The sequence below is a fragment of the Motacilla alba genome, chromosome 5, assembly GCF_015832195.1.
Source record: "Motacilla alba alba isolate MOTALB_02 chromosome 5, Motacilla_alba_V1.0_pri, whole genome shotgun sequence".
In the NCBI taxonomy this organism is placed as follows: Eukaryota; Metazoa; Chordata; class Aves; order Passeriformes; family Motacillidae; genus Motacilla; species Motacilla alba.
The window spans coordinates 23468917-23485816 of NC_052020.1; the positions used below are offsets into that span (position 1 = coordinate 23468917).

A 16900-nucleotide genomic window follows, 5' to 3' on the forward strand; every position below is an offset into this window, starting at 1 on the left:
AAAGAGTTCTTGCTGCTTCATTTGTATTTCATATACCTACCTTGTGACTGCGGCTTTTAAAGTTAGCTATATGAGTGAAAGCAATACACTTACCAGACTGTATAGCTGCTCCATTATGTCAGAACAAGACATAGAGGTGGTTGTTTGAGTGTCCTAAGTGTGTTCTCCTAACTTTTGAATTTCCTCTTTACTTCAAATTTCCAAAGACTTTGGATGTATTTACAACAGTATTAAACATTCACTGTGGGCTAGTGATATGGCCTTGGCTTTAACTCTATAGAAATGAAACTCATCAAAATATGAAGTGATAAATGGCCAACAGAAGAGCTCATTAGTAACAACCCTAGAGCAAAAGGCTGTGCAGTGGAACTGGAGCCCGATGTCCTTAGAACAAATAGAAGGAAACTGGAATGTTTTTGTGTATGCAGTGTGCTTTTTAGTGGGAAGAAGGGATTGGGAGGGCAGAGATAGGAAGAGGGGGATTAGGAAGATTGCCCCCATGTGAAAGCTGCTCCCAGAATTTCTGGCACTTTGTTTTGAAGCATCTGTTTCTGACTATTATTAGATTCAGGCTACACGTTGATGTGGATCCCTGCCCTGATCCCATTGGCAGTTCCTCTGCTCTATAAGACATCATTAGATGTCTCTCATTCATTAGTTTGGGTTTTTTGGTCTCAAGTGGGTTTGTGTTTTTTCTTCCTCCTTTAAAGGAGGGCTCCTGTAGAAGGAGATTTAATCCCACCCTGCTCCCACCCGAGTGTTGTCTGGACTAGCACACATTTGCTCTCTGCTGGGTTAGGGAATTTGGTCCTCCTTTGTATATAGCAGTTTGTGTTTTGCTCTCTTCCCCTGTGCTTGAAGCTTGATTTTTATATCTAGGGGGAGTATGAAATTGGCTGAACTGCTCCCTGTAGGAGTGGAATTTCGTTTTATGTCCTTAGCTCATGAAGGGATGCCGCAGTTCAGTGGCATAATGGTATCTGCTCTGAACCAGCACTAATGGTTTAACCCTCTGGGAGCCTGAAGAATTCTCCCCTGGAGAGTGAGCATGCAAATTCCCTTCCAGGTGGCTCCTGTGCAGTCCTTTGGTGATTAGTCATGCTAAAGCATGGGAGGAGGGTCTTAGTCCTGAAATTGCATCTGAGGCCAGGGAAGGTTTTTCTCAGTGTGCAGTGTTTGGAAGTTGTTCTTGGGGGAGAGAGGTCTGATCTGTGGGAGTGATCGTCTGAGTCCAAAAATGTCTTCTTTTTTTTTGTTTTGAAGCAGAGTTTGGAAAGTGGAGAGTTTTGTACTTCTGCCTGCCCTGAGGAAGAAGATAAAACTCCTTCTTCATTTTGCTGTAGCAACCCAGAGAAAGTGAAATATAAGGAAAGGGGTCAGCTATTAGAAGATCAGGATGCTAGCAAACCTGTAGAGGGAAAAGACAGATTTTTGTGCTTCCCTCTCCTTCATAACCCTCTGGGGCCTAGAAGTAGCTGGATATGAGATGGACAGATATCTGCATGGGGTAGCCTAGACATGATGGGAAGGGCCTTTTCCCAAGAGCCAATGCCAAATTCTTGGAATGTTGAGGGCAATTACATCTGCAGTGATGTCCTCAGATACAGAAATGCCTGCCACACTACAGGAACAGCTGGGAAGATAATCCAAATCTGTGGTTAGAAAAATGGTTGTTATATAAAGTCTGAATTTGTTTTCCCTAATATATTCTTACAGAGGGGAGCTTTTTGGACAGGCTCTTGGTGAAAAATGTTGGAGGACTTGCTATGGAGAGCAGTGAATGATTCAGTATGTATAATCCATGGTTCTTTAACAGGACACTTGAGGCAGTCCTGGGCCAAGGGGAAACAGAGGGTTTGAGAAAGCTGGAGAAACTGAAAATGCGACTATTTGTTCTCCTTATTAAATTATCCTCCTTTTGTGTGTGGCTGCTGTCTTCACCTTCCTTTTTACCCACCTCCCTCCACTCTCACTCCCACCTCCAGGATAGTGTTGGCAGGAAAGGGAGTAGCAGCATAGCAGAAGAGGGCTGGCCTGCCTGGTGACAGATGGGAGTTGCTGTCGGCAGCCTGGGCTGGGATGAAAGGGTTTCAGGCAGTAGCCTTTCTAGCCCTCGCCCCGTCACATCGCCGAGCAAATGCCGTTCTTTAGAGAACACACCTGTCAGGAACAGTCTTGTGCAGCCCCTTGCCTACCACAGCTGGCAGCACTTAAAAGCATGAACTTCTCAGAGTTGAGTGTTCCTCTCATCTGTGGGGAAAAGAACAGGAATGATGTTCCCCCTTGAATTCCAGCTTTGTGGCTCCAGGCCTCTTCAGACACTGTGGATTTGTGGTTCCACTCCATTGCAAACAGACTCCTGTGTAGACAAGCATCATCCCATGTCTGTCCCCTTCTTTCATCCCTTCTGGATGGAAACTTCGAGCAAGCTTAGGACTCTGTTGTCCACGCCTGAGGTACAGAAAATTATCCACAGCAGTGGATTCCTGCTTCTCAGCTTCTCCTTGCAGATTTCTTAGGCAAAAAAAACCCAACAGAGTCCCCATGCTGAAACACACACTGTAGCATGTTACTTTGTAAAGTCAAAACATTGCTTCTGATAGTTCTCACTCTCAGGAACTTGCTGTGTAATAGAAACAGGATGGACTGCCCTGGGAAGCATGCAGAAAATGTGTTGATGGTTTAACTTTGCTTGTTATAAAACAAGTGCAGTTATGGGAGGACAGCAGGCTCAAGGATGAAAGAGGAGCTCAATGGGGGAATTGCAACAGCTACTTTATTGTGGAAAGGTCAGAGTTTCTCTGGGGAAGAGAGACTGCTGAACTACAGGCCTACCCTGACCCCCCCTCTAAGGAACAGCTCTTCCTGACAACTTGAAATTTTGTCTTTTGTTTCTAAGAGATTTATCTCTGCTCCTTCAGGAGGGAAGGAACTTTGTTTCAGGAAGGAAGCTGGCTGCAGCTCCATGAGGTGTTTCTTTGCTCTTTCAGTGCTGCCCACATGCTCCCCCTTGGACTTCCACTGTGACAATGGAAAATGTATCCGCCGGTCGTGGGTCTGCGATGGAGACAATGACTGTGAGGATGACTCTGATGAGCAGGACTGCCGTAAGTCACCTGTCTGAGGGAAGAGGGTGGGTGCAGTGCCTGCCTGCTGTGACAGGGGAAAGTTGACCCTTTTCATTACAGGAATGTAAGAGTCTATCCACTGACTTGGGCTGTTGGCTTGTAATAAGCTATATTCTGCCCGTGACAGAGGTGTGTACCTGTAAGCCCTGCTGCCTTGGCACCTGGCTTGCTGTTCAGCTGCCTGTCTTGGGGGAGGGGATGCTTCTCCATCCAGCTGTAGAACCGTTTATGCCCTGAAGCCTTGCTAGTTAATGTCCCATGAAGCACTTCCCTGAGCTGGGCTCTTCATGCCCTCCCCTGTTAGTGGAAACATCTAACCCCTGCCAAATCCTACTGAACTGCCTGTCTGGCTGACTTCCTGTGGCCTCAGGTTCCACTGTCTGACTTTCCTGCAGTGCTGGCCTGTCACCAGCATCCTGTCCCTTCAAGCAGGGCTCCTTGAGGAGAGGGAGGTGCTATAGGGATACTGCCTACACAGAGTTGTGTGCATGGTGCTCCAAAGTGGCTCTGTTGGAGGAACCTCATCTGAAGAAATGCAGAAATAAAGCTCTTGACTGTGAAGTATTCCATGTCTACTGCATGCATGGAAGTTAGTTCACCTTCTGATCAGTATATCCCTGATCTCTGCCTCTCTTTTTGGGCAAAGAACTGGGAAGCCAAGTTCATAGGTTGACATCCTGTGTGATGCTCTGGAATGTAGGACTAAACTCAGTTTTCCAGTCCATTAAAATATATTCATGAAGGAAAAGATATGTAGGTCTGGGTCTCTTTGGTTTTCTGTTTTTCACAAAAGTTTGAAGTGCCCTCATATCTAAGACAACACTGGAGAAGAGTGTGATCAAAAGATTTGGAGGCCAGTGAAAGGAGAAAGACAAGGTTCTGTGCATGAGAGATTCTTGGGGCGTTATTCAGGCTAGTGGTAACCATAGGAGGCTTTCTGTTGGACTGGAGTCCTCAGGTGCTAAATTTGCAGTCCCTTTCCTTTCCTTACTTGTCTGCAGACAAGCTTCCTTAGGAGACTGGCGAGGAGAGTGGAATGAGGCTGCAAATACTGAGGTGTTCGCAAGAGGAAATTCAAATTTTCTCTCTCCCTCTTCAGTGAACATGTCCTTTGCTTTGAAGACAGCTTTGACATTGTTGTGAAAAGAAGGTGGAAATACAACACTGCTAGCAGTTATCTGTTAGGTAATGATAGAGACTATTAACTCATTTAAAAAGAGGTTTGGATTATGTTTTTTCTGTGCAGGATTATCTTGAGTCTGGCTTGGGACAGTGCTAGAACACATACCAGCATAGGATGAGTGGCTTCATCTCTCTGTTCCAGCTACTTCCTTCAACCTAAACTTCAAGTTTTAGAGCCTGCTGTACTGTTGGTGTATTAATGGAGTGGAAAAGAGACACTCAAGCAATCTCTCAGTGGCTCTCCTGCTATTTGTTAGGAGAATCAGCTCTCCAGCATCACCGTGTCCTTGGAGGATGATGTTGCTCGACTTGTAACATGTCACACATTGCTGTTCTGCAAGCTAAATCTTCTTGCCTTGCCTTTACCTTACCCCTGTTGTGTCCTTGCAGCTCCAAGGGAATGTGAGGAAGATGAGTTCTCATGTCAGAATGGATACTGCATTCGCAGCCTGTGGCACTGTGATGGTGACAATGACTGTGGGGACAACAGTGATGAGCAGTGTGGTGAGTTAATGTAAATACTGCCCTCAGTACTTTAAGAAGAGTTGTGCAGAGTCCAGCCTGTGCAATTCTAGGATTCCCAGAACACAGCTGAGGCTCCCAGCTGGCTTTTCTGGGCTGAACTTGTGGGATATTCCATTCCAAGTGCTGGCTGCTTAGGATCTTGGGCTGTGTGGCTCACCTGCCAGGCAAAAAAAATCACTTGAGACCTTTCATTCCTTGACGTGGCATTGTGAATTCCCCTTGGACTCCTGTTGAATCCAGCACTGTGTCATTTCTGCAAACAATGATGGTTTTGCTCAGGCCTCGCTCGACATGGGTATGTATGCTTTAATGAGCAGTCTTGTTTGTGGGTGCCCTAGGAGCTTCAGGAGGATGTTGTGGTGTTTTCCTGGGTACTCTGAGAAAAGCCAAGGCTTTGTTTGCATTGCTGTCTCTGCAGATATGAGAAAGTGCTCAGAGAAGGAGTTCCGTTGCAGTGACGGCAGCTGCATAGCTGAGCACTGGTTCTGTGATGGGGACACAGACTGCAAGGATGGCTCAGATGAAGAGAATTGCCGTAAGTGCTTTTCTTTGTAATCACAGGAAATAGCCTTTTGGACCTGCTCTTGCCTTGGGTTTTGGCATGTTTTCTGCAGCAGAGATCAAAAACAAGTTAGTTCTGCCTGTACTGGCAGCTATGCTACCTTCTGCTGCCTACCCCAGAGGGCACAAAAGAATGGTGTCTCTCTTGTGTTACCTCACAGGCATATTTCATCTGTGCCGTGCTGCTTCTCTTTCTTCCCATAGCTGTGACCTTGTGTCAGAGCAGGAGGTTTATGCTTTACTGAATATAGCTCTCTATAAAACTGGAGGAGTTGAAGGGCAGCTGGAAGGCAAGAACACTATTCCCTTCTTTTTCCTCTTGTCTGATTCCAGACTGAAATTTTGGAAGTGGAAGGGTACTCTCCTTACTGAAACCACCCTCAGGTACTGCACACTGAAGACACCTCCTACCTGCCCAGTCTCTCTTCATGTAAATGCTTTTTGCAGAATGTTGCCCAACAAGTCACTAATGCTGAAGGAGGGGGGTGGTGTTGGGGCATGAGAACCCACAACAGTTGTTTCCTTCTTCACCTTCACAGGCTTGTAGCAAGTGGGACCAGAGTTTGTGTCCCTTTCTAACCCACACTGCCTCTCTCCTGAGTCTGTGAGCACTGTCCATGTCTCTGGAACTTGCAGTGGTCCCTTCCCCCTCCCTGCTCTCAAAGGCATTTTGCAGAATTTGTTCTAGATAGCAGGAAACTTCAAAAGGCTCTGGGAGGGGGATGAGGGCCGCCAGCTCCTGAAGGGCAGGGAGAGTGGATGCATGGGGGAGTTGTCTTTTATCTTTCCAGATAATGAGACTTGGCAGAAAGCCAGGGGCTGGAAACATTTCTAAGCCAGGAAAGGACTCTAAGAGGAAGCCAGCCTCTCTCCCTCTCCTTTCGCTCTCTGCCTTTCTCGTTGCCTGTCACTTCACCGAAGGCCATGAATAGACCCTCAGGAAGGGAAGAGAGATGTTCCAACATTGCCTCCTGTGGGAGTGGAGGGGCACCCAGAAGTGGTGTCCTGTTTCTCTGAGCTGAAACGCTATTTCAGTCCTAGCTGGCAGTTGTCTCTATAAGACATTTTAAGTAACTTGCTAAGAAGTTCAATTTGGCTATCTCCTGTTCTTTTATCTTCATCCATGTGGTTGTCATCTTTTTCTTATCTACAGTCATGTTTGTCTGGGACAAGGTGGGATTTCACACTTCTTTTTTGTCTGTGTTTTTTTCTTTTTGTTTTCTTTTGGGGATGCGTGTGTTAAAATTGAATCACACAGCATGATAATTTAAGTCACTGATTTAATTTTCTCAAGGAAACTGAAACACTCAGGCTCCTTTGGTGAGGAACACATTAACACACATTTTCATATCCAGCCACTGCCATTCACTGAATTAACACTCTTCGCTCATGCCTTCAGGCTGTGCCCATTTCTTCAAGCTGGAGAGGCAGGTGTAGTTCACTTGCTAGACCACTTTTTCTTTTCAGTCTTTCTTTTCCTTTTTGTTTAATAGATTTATATTCAGAACTCTTCAGCTGGGAGACTTGTATATCTGAAATGTACAGTGCATTCTCCAAAAAGTATGAGAAGAGGTGTCAGATTCTGTTGTGTGGGACTCAAAATATTTTTCATGCCTTTGCACTTAGTGTGCTGTTGAACAGAGAGCAGTAGGCAAATCCTTGACCATTCGTTTGTTTGGCTTTGCCCAGGGTCATCTCTCTGGCAGTGCCCCTTACTGAATAGGCATGGTTGTTTTGGCCAGAGCTTGAGAGGAAAGGGAGGGGGAAATCCTCAAAGGTCAGGTGCTGGCCTGTACACCCTGCTGCTTGCTTGCTTCATTTGGCCTTCAAGTGCTTATTTTTGTTAACATTTTAAAGGAATCATTCCCTGGTTTAACCTTGCATTCTGACACACTGCAGTCCTTAATATGGAGCTATCCCTAAGGTTTCTTTTTTTTTTTTCTGTTTTTCTAGCTACCTTTTTCAGAATTATTAAACAATTTAAACACTTTCTTGGCACTAAGACATAATGTTTTGAGCATAAGATGGAAGGTGACACTCTTGGATCCTTTCTGAGGCTTTCCCATCAATTCTTCTTTCATATCTTTTTGCTCCTCTAGAATTTAACAGCTCTTGAAAAGTTCCATCCTTATAGCCTAATATCCTATGTAACCTTTTTTTTTTAAATTGTATTTACTGGATCATCTGCATGAGTGTCTTTATATAGGAGTTTAACCTGCTTTTCAATGAAGCGAAACCAGCATTCCTCTCTGTAATACAAATCATGCAGAGATAAGCAACAATGAATACTTGCCAATCCATTATGGGACTGAGAAGGTTGCCTCTAAACTAGATTGTGCCTTGTCACCTCACATATTTTTTCTTTGATTGCCTTGTTAGCATCAGATGTTCCAGCTGCCACCTGCAGCTTGGAGGAGTTCCAGTGCGCATATGGACGCTGCATCTTGGACATCTACCACTGTGATGGTGATGATGACTGTGGGGACTGGTCTGATGAATCTGACTGCTGTAAGTTAGCACAGGGTGATGTCCTTGTCCAAGAATCAGAGTTGCAAACCTTAATGTATTTTGCATTGGCTGGAGAAGGGGTTACAGTGTAGATGGCAATCTAATTGTTCACACATAAGCTGGCTCCTTCATAATTAGGGGTTTTGTTTAACTCTGGAAAGTGAGAATAGTGATGAGAACTGTGTAGTCAGTGCACTTCTATTTACAAGAATTACTACAGTTTCCAGAAGAAATCTACTCAGGACCAAGTTCCTTAATAATAGGGGGTAAGGGTGAAACTGAGGAGCTTTGGGGATTGTTACATTGGTCTGAGTTTGCCCTTTTTGTGTTTTATCATCTCTGCAGCATCTCACCAGCCTTGTCGCTCTGGAGAGTTCATGTGCAACAGTGGCTTGTGCATTAATGCTGGCTGGAGGTGTGATGGCGACTTCGACTGTGATGACCAGTCAGATGAGAGGAACTGCAGTGAGTGCTGGGAACTGGTGGAAACATTCTGTTTCTGTGGATGCAAAAGAGTGTTTGGGACAGTTAGCTTTGGAATTGGGTATTTTCTGATTCTTCTTGTTCATCTGATGTATTTTTTTTGGGCCCTCAGCTACGTCGATGTGCACAGCTGACCAGTTCCGCTGCAAGTCAGGACGCTGTGTCCGTCTGTCCTGGCGTTGTGATGGGGAAGATGACTGCTCTGACAACAGTGATGAGGAGAACTGTGAGAACACAGGTTTGACCTGCTACCTTGCTGCTTAATAGCTAATTAAGTTTCCATCCTGATGGTAGCAGGTAGTAAAATCTCTTTTATATTGCTTCAGGGACTTCAACCTAGAGTTTCTGTCCTTCCCAGAGAATGGGATCTGTAGGCTGTCTTTTGTGCTTACCAACTCGTGCAGGTCTGTGTGCTTACGCTAACTTAGGTGAAGGTGTTTTCTGGTCATGTATCCTCCTGTCTTGTCCTTACACTTTGAATTACCACAGAGCTCTGGGACAATTCAATAATGTACCAAGTTACTACCTTTGTCACATCGGCTATACTAACTTATGCCTTCTAGGTAGTTCTGGATAGCTTTCCCGTTGCATTGTGAAGTTGCTGAACAACTCTAGCAGACAGTAGAATCAAGAAGGACATTTAGTGGAAGAGAAGAACAAAACTTTGTTTTAGAGGATTAAGGGTGTCAGCTTCCCTTTAGATATTTGCTCAGGATTTATTCTTTCTAGTATTCATTTCACATGCTGCTATTCCTTTGTGTGATAGTAGTTATGGGGAGCAGGAGGGTTTCAACACACCCTAGTGTTATGGTAGCATTCAAAGAATGTCTAGAATCTTCTCTTTTCCTTAGAGTCTTCAGGATGCCTGTAGATTTTGTTGAGGACTAGAGTGTGCTGGTCCATGAATTCATCCTAGTGAATGGAACCCAGCTATGTGTACTGATCCTTCTGGATCCGTGTGTTCTGAACAGTGGTTTTAGGGTTGAGAAAATGGATTTGTGAAACTGTACCTCTTGTTTTGGGGCTGTTGAGGAGTGGAGAGTGGCTGTTCTGTGAGGACAGCTGAGCTCAGAGGACCTGGAGAGGCACACTTTGTAGTCATTTGAGAGCAGCTGCTCTTGATTGGTCAGCTGTTGTGAGCATCAGTGTGGTGATCTTGGAAAAAGCAATTGTACTTAAAGACAATCTGGTAACCCTGTGTCCTCATCCTGATAACAAAGGTATTTAAAGGTACTGAAAGAAGCCAAGTCCAATTTCCAGAGCCATTGAAATTCAGTATCTCCATATCAAACCAAACACCAGGTGCAGTTACTGTAAGGTTAGTTGTGCAGTTCTACATTAGGTCTATGGTGACAGTGAAAGGTCTATGGTGAAAATTAAACTGGTTTTTCCAGGAAGTGTACTCACTCATCTAAGCGACCTAGCGTGGTGTCCCAATGTCTTTAGCAAGAGTTAAAATCCTCTTGGCTTTAGAGCAGAGATACATTTTATTGGCCATAGAGAAGATTCCTAAAATACTAGGCAATCAGCTGGTGTAAGGGTCTTTATGTTCAATACGACAAATGAAGTCCAAGTTTCAGAATCCTTCATATACAGTATTCCTGTGCTCTGAAAAGTGAATCTGCATGTTGTCTGGTTTTATGTTCCCACTTGGTGTGTCTGTAGTTCTTAACTGTACTTGTTAATCTCACAACTACCCTTTTCCACACTGTTTACAGGCAGTCTGCCAATCTGATTGTTTCTCTGCTGGTAACTGTATTGTCCTGTTATCTTTGTAAGATTATCAGAGGGTAATGATTTAGGGAGTTTAATCAAGTTAGCTCAAAAAGTACAAGAAGTAAGAGGCAACAGGACAGTGCACTTATTGCTGAAGAAACAATCAAATTGGCAAAGTCCCTACAAACAGTATTACTTTGCTTACAAGAATTCTGTACAGTCTCCTTGCCAACAGCAGAAGTTGAAGCGTGTAGGTCATGTGAAATCCTGTTGCCTGAGCTCAGATTTCAGGGATGCATGTAAATCTCATTCCAAGTCCATCAAAGTACAGCTAGGGCTAGACAGGATGTTTCTTCCTAGGCATGCTTAAGATCCATAGCTGTGCTGGTGTGACAGATCAGATTATTAAAGTGGGGAACTGACTCCTCCTTTGCACATGCTGAGTAAGGTTGTGGATTCTGAAACCAAAGGGAGCTAAGCCAGGACCTTCCAGTCATTCTAAGAGAAACTAGTCAGATGAACTTCACAGTAAAGCAACAGCGGACTCAGACTGGTGGAGAGTTTGCAGACCTCCAAATCAGCATAAAAGTATGCAGAGAAGGAAGGACTGCTAGATGAGCTGAATTCAGAGGAAGAGGAAGTAATGTATTTGTGCTCCTATGAAAAGTTGGTAACAAATCTTGGAAAATGTTCTGTATTCTTTTCTTCACCATGACTATTGTTCCATCACTAAGCTGTGATGTGCTTCTTTTCCTTTCTTCTATTGCAGGCACCCCTCAGTGTGCTCCAGACCAGTTCCTTTGTGGGAATGGGCGCTGTATTGGCCAGAGGAAGCTGTGCAATGGAGCAAATGATTGTGGAGATGGCAGTGATGAGAGCCCACATCAAAACTGCCGTAAGTCCTCCCAAGTTCAGTCTTAGACACAAATGGAGGCCCATTAATGCGTGGGAGTTTATCTGGTGTTACTGGAGGATGTGTGTAGGAAAGAAAGTCTGAGCTGTGAAAATGGGAGCGAGTTAAAGATTGAGGAAGAAAACCTTGTTCGTTTTGCCAATTAAAGACTGCGCACAAGGAATGATGGGGAAAAGAATATGATCTCAGATATCACCATTTGTCTGCAGAGACACTGAATCCTAAAAACATGTTAATCTGAGTTCTGTTGTCCTGTTCAGTTGTGGCCTGCAGAGGGGAGCTCTGGCTGCAAAGAGGAAGCTTCCAGCACAGCTTGTGTCCTCCCCCTCTTGTTCAGCCTGCTTTGAAGGGTGACTGCTGCCTAACAGCTGAAGGCAAGAGCAGCTGCCTTGTGGTTTCTGCTCAGTTATCTTCACATGTTTCTTCCGCAGGTCCAAGAACAGGGGAGGAGAATTGCAATGACAACAATGGTGGCTGTGCTCAGAAATGCCAGATGGTACGAGGGATGGTGCAGTGCACTTGCCACACAGGTTACAGGCTCCTGGAAGATGGCCGATCATGCCAAGGTGGGTTTTTGGAGCAGTAGCCTCCTCCCTGCTGCTTTTATATGTTTGAAATTAGTGGCTATGATAGGGTGAAAATCAGAGTATGAAAGCAGATGCAATCTATCAGTGAGATTTTCGAGTGTATTGATGATCTAACGGTAACTTCCTCTGTAACATGCAGATGTGAATGAATGTGCTGAGGAAGGCTACTGCAGCCAAGGCTGTACCAACAGTGAAGGAGGCTTCCAGTGCTGGTGTGAGCAAGGCTACGAGCTGCGACCTGACAAACGTAGCTGCAAAGCTCTAGGTAAAGGGGAGTTCAACCTAACAACACAACTGGTGTGTGTCTGTTGGTCCAGTTCTCATAATTATGTCTTCAGTGCTTCACTGGCAGCATTGTCCTGTTCACCAAACAAACATGTGAAGGAAAGTAGGTACCTGGATTTGTGTTAGATATGCCCATGCTGTTGATAAATGTTTGTGGAAATTTTGTGTGATTTTGACTATGGAGAGAGGTACTACACTGTTTCCTTTCCCCGCTGGGGAGGTGGCCCTTGCCTTTTCTTCCTAGTCCTTTGTCATTCCTTGTGACTCAGAACCTGGGACAAAACAAGCTTTCTTGGTTCAGGAAGTGTCTTAGTCTTTCCAATGAGTGACATTGTGTCACAACTCCTTGTGGTTTGACCCTTGATGCTGGTCACCAATCCTGAATGCTGTGAATGGCTGCTGTATGGAGATCTGTTGGGTTTTTTTAAAGATATCTATACACTTCTTTAACTTTATTCCTCCTCTAATGTAGGAGCTGAGGAATTAGAAATTTCACTTAAAGACTTTAGATTTCATTAGGAATTCCCCTAGTGATATCCATAAAGGATGTTGATATTTTGGGGATGTTTTTTTGCAGTGGAAGTACCTGCTGAGTTTATATCTAGCTGAGGCAGATTTCAACTGTGTCCTGTCTGTAGTAGAAGGTGTAGTAGAGCATGCGTGTTTGCATGGCTAGGAAATGCATATAGGAAAAAGAAACTCTAGTCCAGCTGCAAAGTGGCTATCTAGTAATACAGTTTCAGAGGCTGAGGTGAGGCAGGCTTAGGTAGGACCGGGAGTGATTGCTTCTTGCTAAGTTAATGTTTATGAGAAGGTTTAAAACTGTTCATCTTTGAGTTAGGACTGTGTATAGAGGATGTAAAAACAGCTCTCTGAAGTGTTTTTCACTTGAGGGTTGATTTCTGCTGCCAGTACTGCAAAACTCTGTTCTGGTGCTTGATGCAGAGGGAATGGTTGGCAGGACCCAGTCAAGTGCTGTCTAATACTCCAATGCTGTCTTCCTGTATATCCTTAGGGCCAGAGCCTGTGCTCCTCTTTGCCAATCGAATTGATATCCGACAAGTGTTGCCTCATCGCTCTGAGTATACGCTGCTCCTGAACAACCTGGAAAATGCCATTGCCCTTGATTTCCACCACAGCAAGGAGCTGGTATTCTGGTCTGATGTCACGCTCGATCGCATCATGAGGGCCAATCTGAATGGTAGCAATGTGGAAGAGGTGGTTTCCACAGGGCTGGAGAGCCCAGGTGCGTCACCACAAAAAAGGCAATGGTATAGGGTGGGTGAGTGGAGGAAAGTGGGGACCCAGCATGCAGAACAAAGCGCATCTCCCTGAGGAAGAGTATGGGTTGGATGGAATGGGTGTTAGATGAGTGTCGCCCTGGAGTTAATCTTGGCTGGCAGGAGAAGAAACTGGGCCTCTTCTGAGGTGGACAGAGAAAGGGGAGTATTTTTCAGTGCAGATCCATGGTTTCATTCTGTGCTTAATTCTGTCTTGTACGTAGGTGGACTTGCTATTGATTGGATCCATGATAAATTATACTGGACGGACTCTGGGACATCTCGAATTGAGGTAGCAAACTTGGATGGCACTCACAGGAAAGTGCTTTTGTGGCAGAACCTGGAGAAGCCCCGAGCAATTGCCCTACATCCTATGGAGGGGTGAGTGAAAATATGGGAAACCAGGGGGAAACCCCAGCGAGCTCTCTTCATGTGCATGCTTTTTGTTGAACAGTGAAAACCCCAATCTTGGTCACTAAGGTTGCCTCGGGGCTCAAGACTTGAGTTGGCACTGATTGAGTTTGGGGAACCTGGCAGTGTTGGGACCCTTCAGATCCTTAATGCTGCTCTGGGCCCTTCCAGCAGGCTGGATGTTACTTTTCACTTCTCCCATGGCTGTGATCCAGTCTCATGCTCGAGGTCACAGGACTGATATTGCTTTGTCCTGATAGGGAGTGATGTTGGGTGCACTATGTGGGCCACAAGTTTCGTAGCTACCCTCTGTCTCCTGCAGTACTATCTACTGGACCGACTGGGGCAACACTCCCCGCATTGAGTATTCCAACATGGATGGCTCTAATCGGCGCATCATTGCGGATACACACCTCTTCTGGCCCAATGGACTGACCATTGACTATGCAGGACATCGAATGTACTGGGTGGATGCCAAACATCACGTCATTGAGAGGGCTGACCTTGATGGACGCAATAGGAAGGCTGTTATTAGCCAAGGTAAGTAACAGGTTTTCTCCAGGGAACTGCTTTCTGCAGTAAAGACCACAGAGTAGCACAGTGCTGATCTGAGCTTGAGACACTGGCTCCTGCATCTGTGCTTGTCTCCTGTTCTTTCACTGTGGAATGAATCCTGTCACCACTGAGGGATGGAGTTTGCCATCCATTCTTCAGTGGCTGCATCAAAAGCAGGTTGAGGGAGGTGAGTCTGCTCTTGTGAGACTCCACCTGGAATGCTGCATCCATCTCTGGGGCTCCAAACATAAGGAGAACATGGAACTGTTGGAGGAAGTCTAGAAGAGGGCCACAAAGTTGATAGGAGGATTGGTGCACTCCCCTACCAAGGCTGGAAAGAAAGTTGGGGCTGTTCAGCCTGGAGAGGAGAAAGTTGTATGGAGATCTCATTGCAACCTTCCAGTGTCTGAAGGGAACCTACAGGAAGCAGGGAAGGGACTCTTCATCAGGAACTGTAGTGTTAGGACAAGGAATACTGGATACAAATTAAAAAAGGGGAAATTCAGGTTAGGTATTAGGAAGACATTTTTTACTTGTGAAAGCATGGTGCGAGCATGGTGAAGTGGTGGAACAGATTGCCCAGGGAGGTTGCAAATGCCCCAGCCCTGGCATTGTTCAAAGCCAGGTTGGAAAAAGCCTTGAGCAACCTGATCTAGAGGGAGGTGTCCCTCTCTGCCTGTGGTGGGGGGATTGGGACTAGATGATCTTTAAAGTCCATTCCAGCCCCCTAATGTTCTGTGATTATAGGACAGAGAGGAATTATAGCGGAGAGGAATTGTCTGTTAAGTTAGTGTGAAGTGTATTTCAGCAGGTTGAGTGTGGTGAAGCCTAAGGGGCAGTGGAAAGAGCATTCCCTTGTCTCCCTGCTAGCCTGAGTCATGTTAGACGTGATCATATTCCTGTATTGGATGTCTATTGCAGGGCTCCCACACCCATTTGCTATCACTGTGTTTGAGGACAGTCTGTACTGGACAGACTGGCACACCAAGAGCATCAACAGTGCCAACAAATTCACAGGCAAGAACCAGGAGATCATCCGCAACAAACTCCACTTCCCTATGGACATCCACACGCTGCATCCTCAGCGTCAGCCAGCAGGTAACTGCAGAGCGGGTCGAGACTCATTTGAGCCAGTGGAAGACCCGGAGCCACCCACTCCCTGTAAAGCCGGGAGATGCCGTCCTGAACCCAGCGTGTGGACACACCCCTGCCTGAGCCCGGGGCTGTGGCAGAGCTTGCTCCCCCGCCCTGGTGTTGAACTTGCTCGGCCGGTACCTCGGAGTTGGGTGTTACCGCAGCTCCCCCTGCTGACAGCGTGGGTGGAGGCCTTTCAGTAGGAAATACTTGGGGCTTGTTTACACAAGAGATGTTTTGGGACGGGGAAAAATCATAAGTGGATCTTGCAATGACTGACATCTCCCTTACTCTTCTTCAATTGCCATTATCTGCTCTCGAAGTGCATTGAGTTAAATGTTCATTTTAAAATTGAGCTCTAAAAATGGAGTTAGTGCTTTAGTTTATATGTTTCCTTATTTTCAATTGACTTCTGGGTTGGGACTTTATATCCATGTAGTCTTGACACCTCAACTAGTGTTTTTCCTGGTTTCTTTACTCTTTGCTTTATGTGTGGTTGCTCTTGTCTTTGGCTACTTGAGCAGGGAGAAACCGTTGTGGGGACAACAACGGAGGCTGCACTCACCTCTGCCTGCCGAGCAGCAAGGACTACACCTGCGCCTGCCCCACGGGCTTCCGCAAGACCAGCAGCCATGCCTGTGCCCAGAGTAAGTGAGGTGGGACCACGTGCTCAGATGTTCAGTGGGTGGCAGAGGGCTGGCAGTGGGACTAAGCATCAGCAGTACTTGCTTCCAAGGAAGCACAGCTGGATAGACTGAGACAGAAGTATTAAGGGTCCTGCCAGAGGATGCTTCACCTTTTTTGATGCATTCCCCTGTGGTGTATTCTCACTGCCCTCGCTAGGCTTCATGGGTGGGGATGCAGACAAATTCCACACTGGGTCCTTATTTCAGGGCTGCTATTGGGACCATGCTACCTGGCACAGCTGATTGTTTTTCTGAAATTCCCATAATGGCTGTGTCAGTGATGAACAAAAAATTCAGTCCTCATCATTGCCACATTTCTCTTAGTTTGCAGCTATGTGAAAGAATTTGATCAACTGTCTCCCAGATTCTCAAGAGCTGTTTTAAAACAGCTATTTGATTTGGAGCGACATCTATGCCATTCTTTGAAGAATATGGTTGCCCTTGTTCCCTCAGCATAGGTTACACCCCAGGAGAGAGCTCACAACCACTCTGACCCCCCTTGCCCATCCTCTCCCAGTGGTATTTTCCTTCCAGTAAAAAAAAAAGAGACCAAAGGCCTGCCAGTGAGAGATGATGTAGGTAGTTAAGGTTGTGGATGTAGCAGGGAATTGTCTGTCTATCACTGTATTGTTGAACTTAGAGAAATTAAAAGAAGACCTTTCGACCTTTGATCAGGTCTTGACAAGTTCCTGCTTTTTGCCCGAAGGATGGACATCCGTCGGATCAGCTTTGACACAGATGACCTGTCAGATGATGTCATCCCCCTTGCTGATGTTCGCAGTGCTGTGGCTCTAGACTGGGACTCAAAGGATGACTATGTCTACTGGACAGACGTTAGCACTGACTCAATCAGCCGAGCAAAATGGGATGGATCAAACCAGGAGGTACAGTGTTCACTGTGTGTGGAGGTCATCTGGCCAGGAGACTCCTTGAGCAGCAGATTTGA

General features: G+C 45.8%; 1 protein-coding gene across 3 annotated transcripts in view; it reads left to right on the top strand.

Moving 5' to 3' along the window:
- Positions 1 to 16900, top strand: part of LRP4 (LDL receptor related protein 4) — an 83340-nt gene that overhangs the window by 48490 nt on the left and 17950 nt on the right. For 2 of the 3 annotated variants that reach the window (XM_038138001.1, XM_038138004.1), the window contains exons 3-17: positions 2991 to 3107; positions 4701 to 4814; positions 5254 to 5370; positions 7776 to 7904; positions 8250 to 8369; positions 8500 to 8625; positions 10873 to 10998; positions 11448 to 11582; positions 11743 to 11868; positions 12904 to 13134; positions 13393 to 13549; positions 13902 to 14119; positions 15056 to 15232; positions 15790 to 15915; positions 16630 to 16838. In XM_038138001.1, coding sequence (XP_037993929.1) covers positions 2991 to 3107; positions 4701 to 4814; positions 5254 to 5370; positions 7776 to 7904; positions 8250 to 8369; positions 8500 to 8625; positions 10873 to 10998; positions 11448 to 11582; positions 11743 to 11868; positions 12904 to 13134; positions 13393 to 13549; positions 13902 to 14119; positions 15056 to 15232; positions 15790 to 15915; positions 16630 to 16838 — 2228 coding nt within the window. The remainder of the gene's footprint in view (positions 1 to 2990; positions 3108 to 4700; positions 4815 to 5253; positions 5371 to 7775; positions 7905 to 8249; positions 8370 to 8499; positions 8626 to 10872; positions 10999 to 11447; positions 11583 to 11742; positions 11869 to 12903; positions 13135 to 13392; positions 13550 to 13901; positions 14120 to 15055; positions 15233 to 15789; positions 15916 to 16629; positions 16839 to 16900) is intronic. The other variant, XM_038138002.1, reaches the window with a different exon arrangement.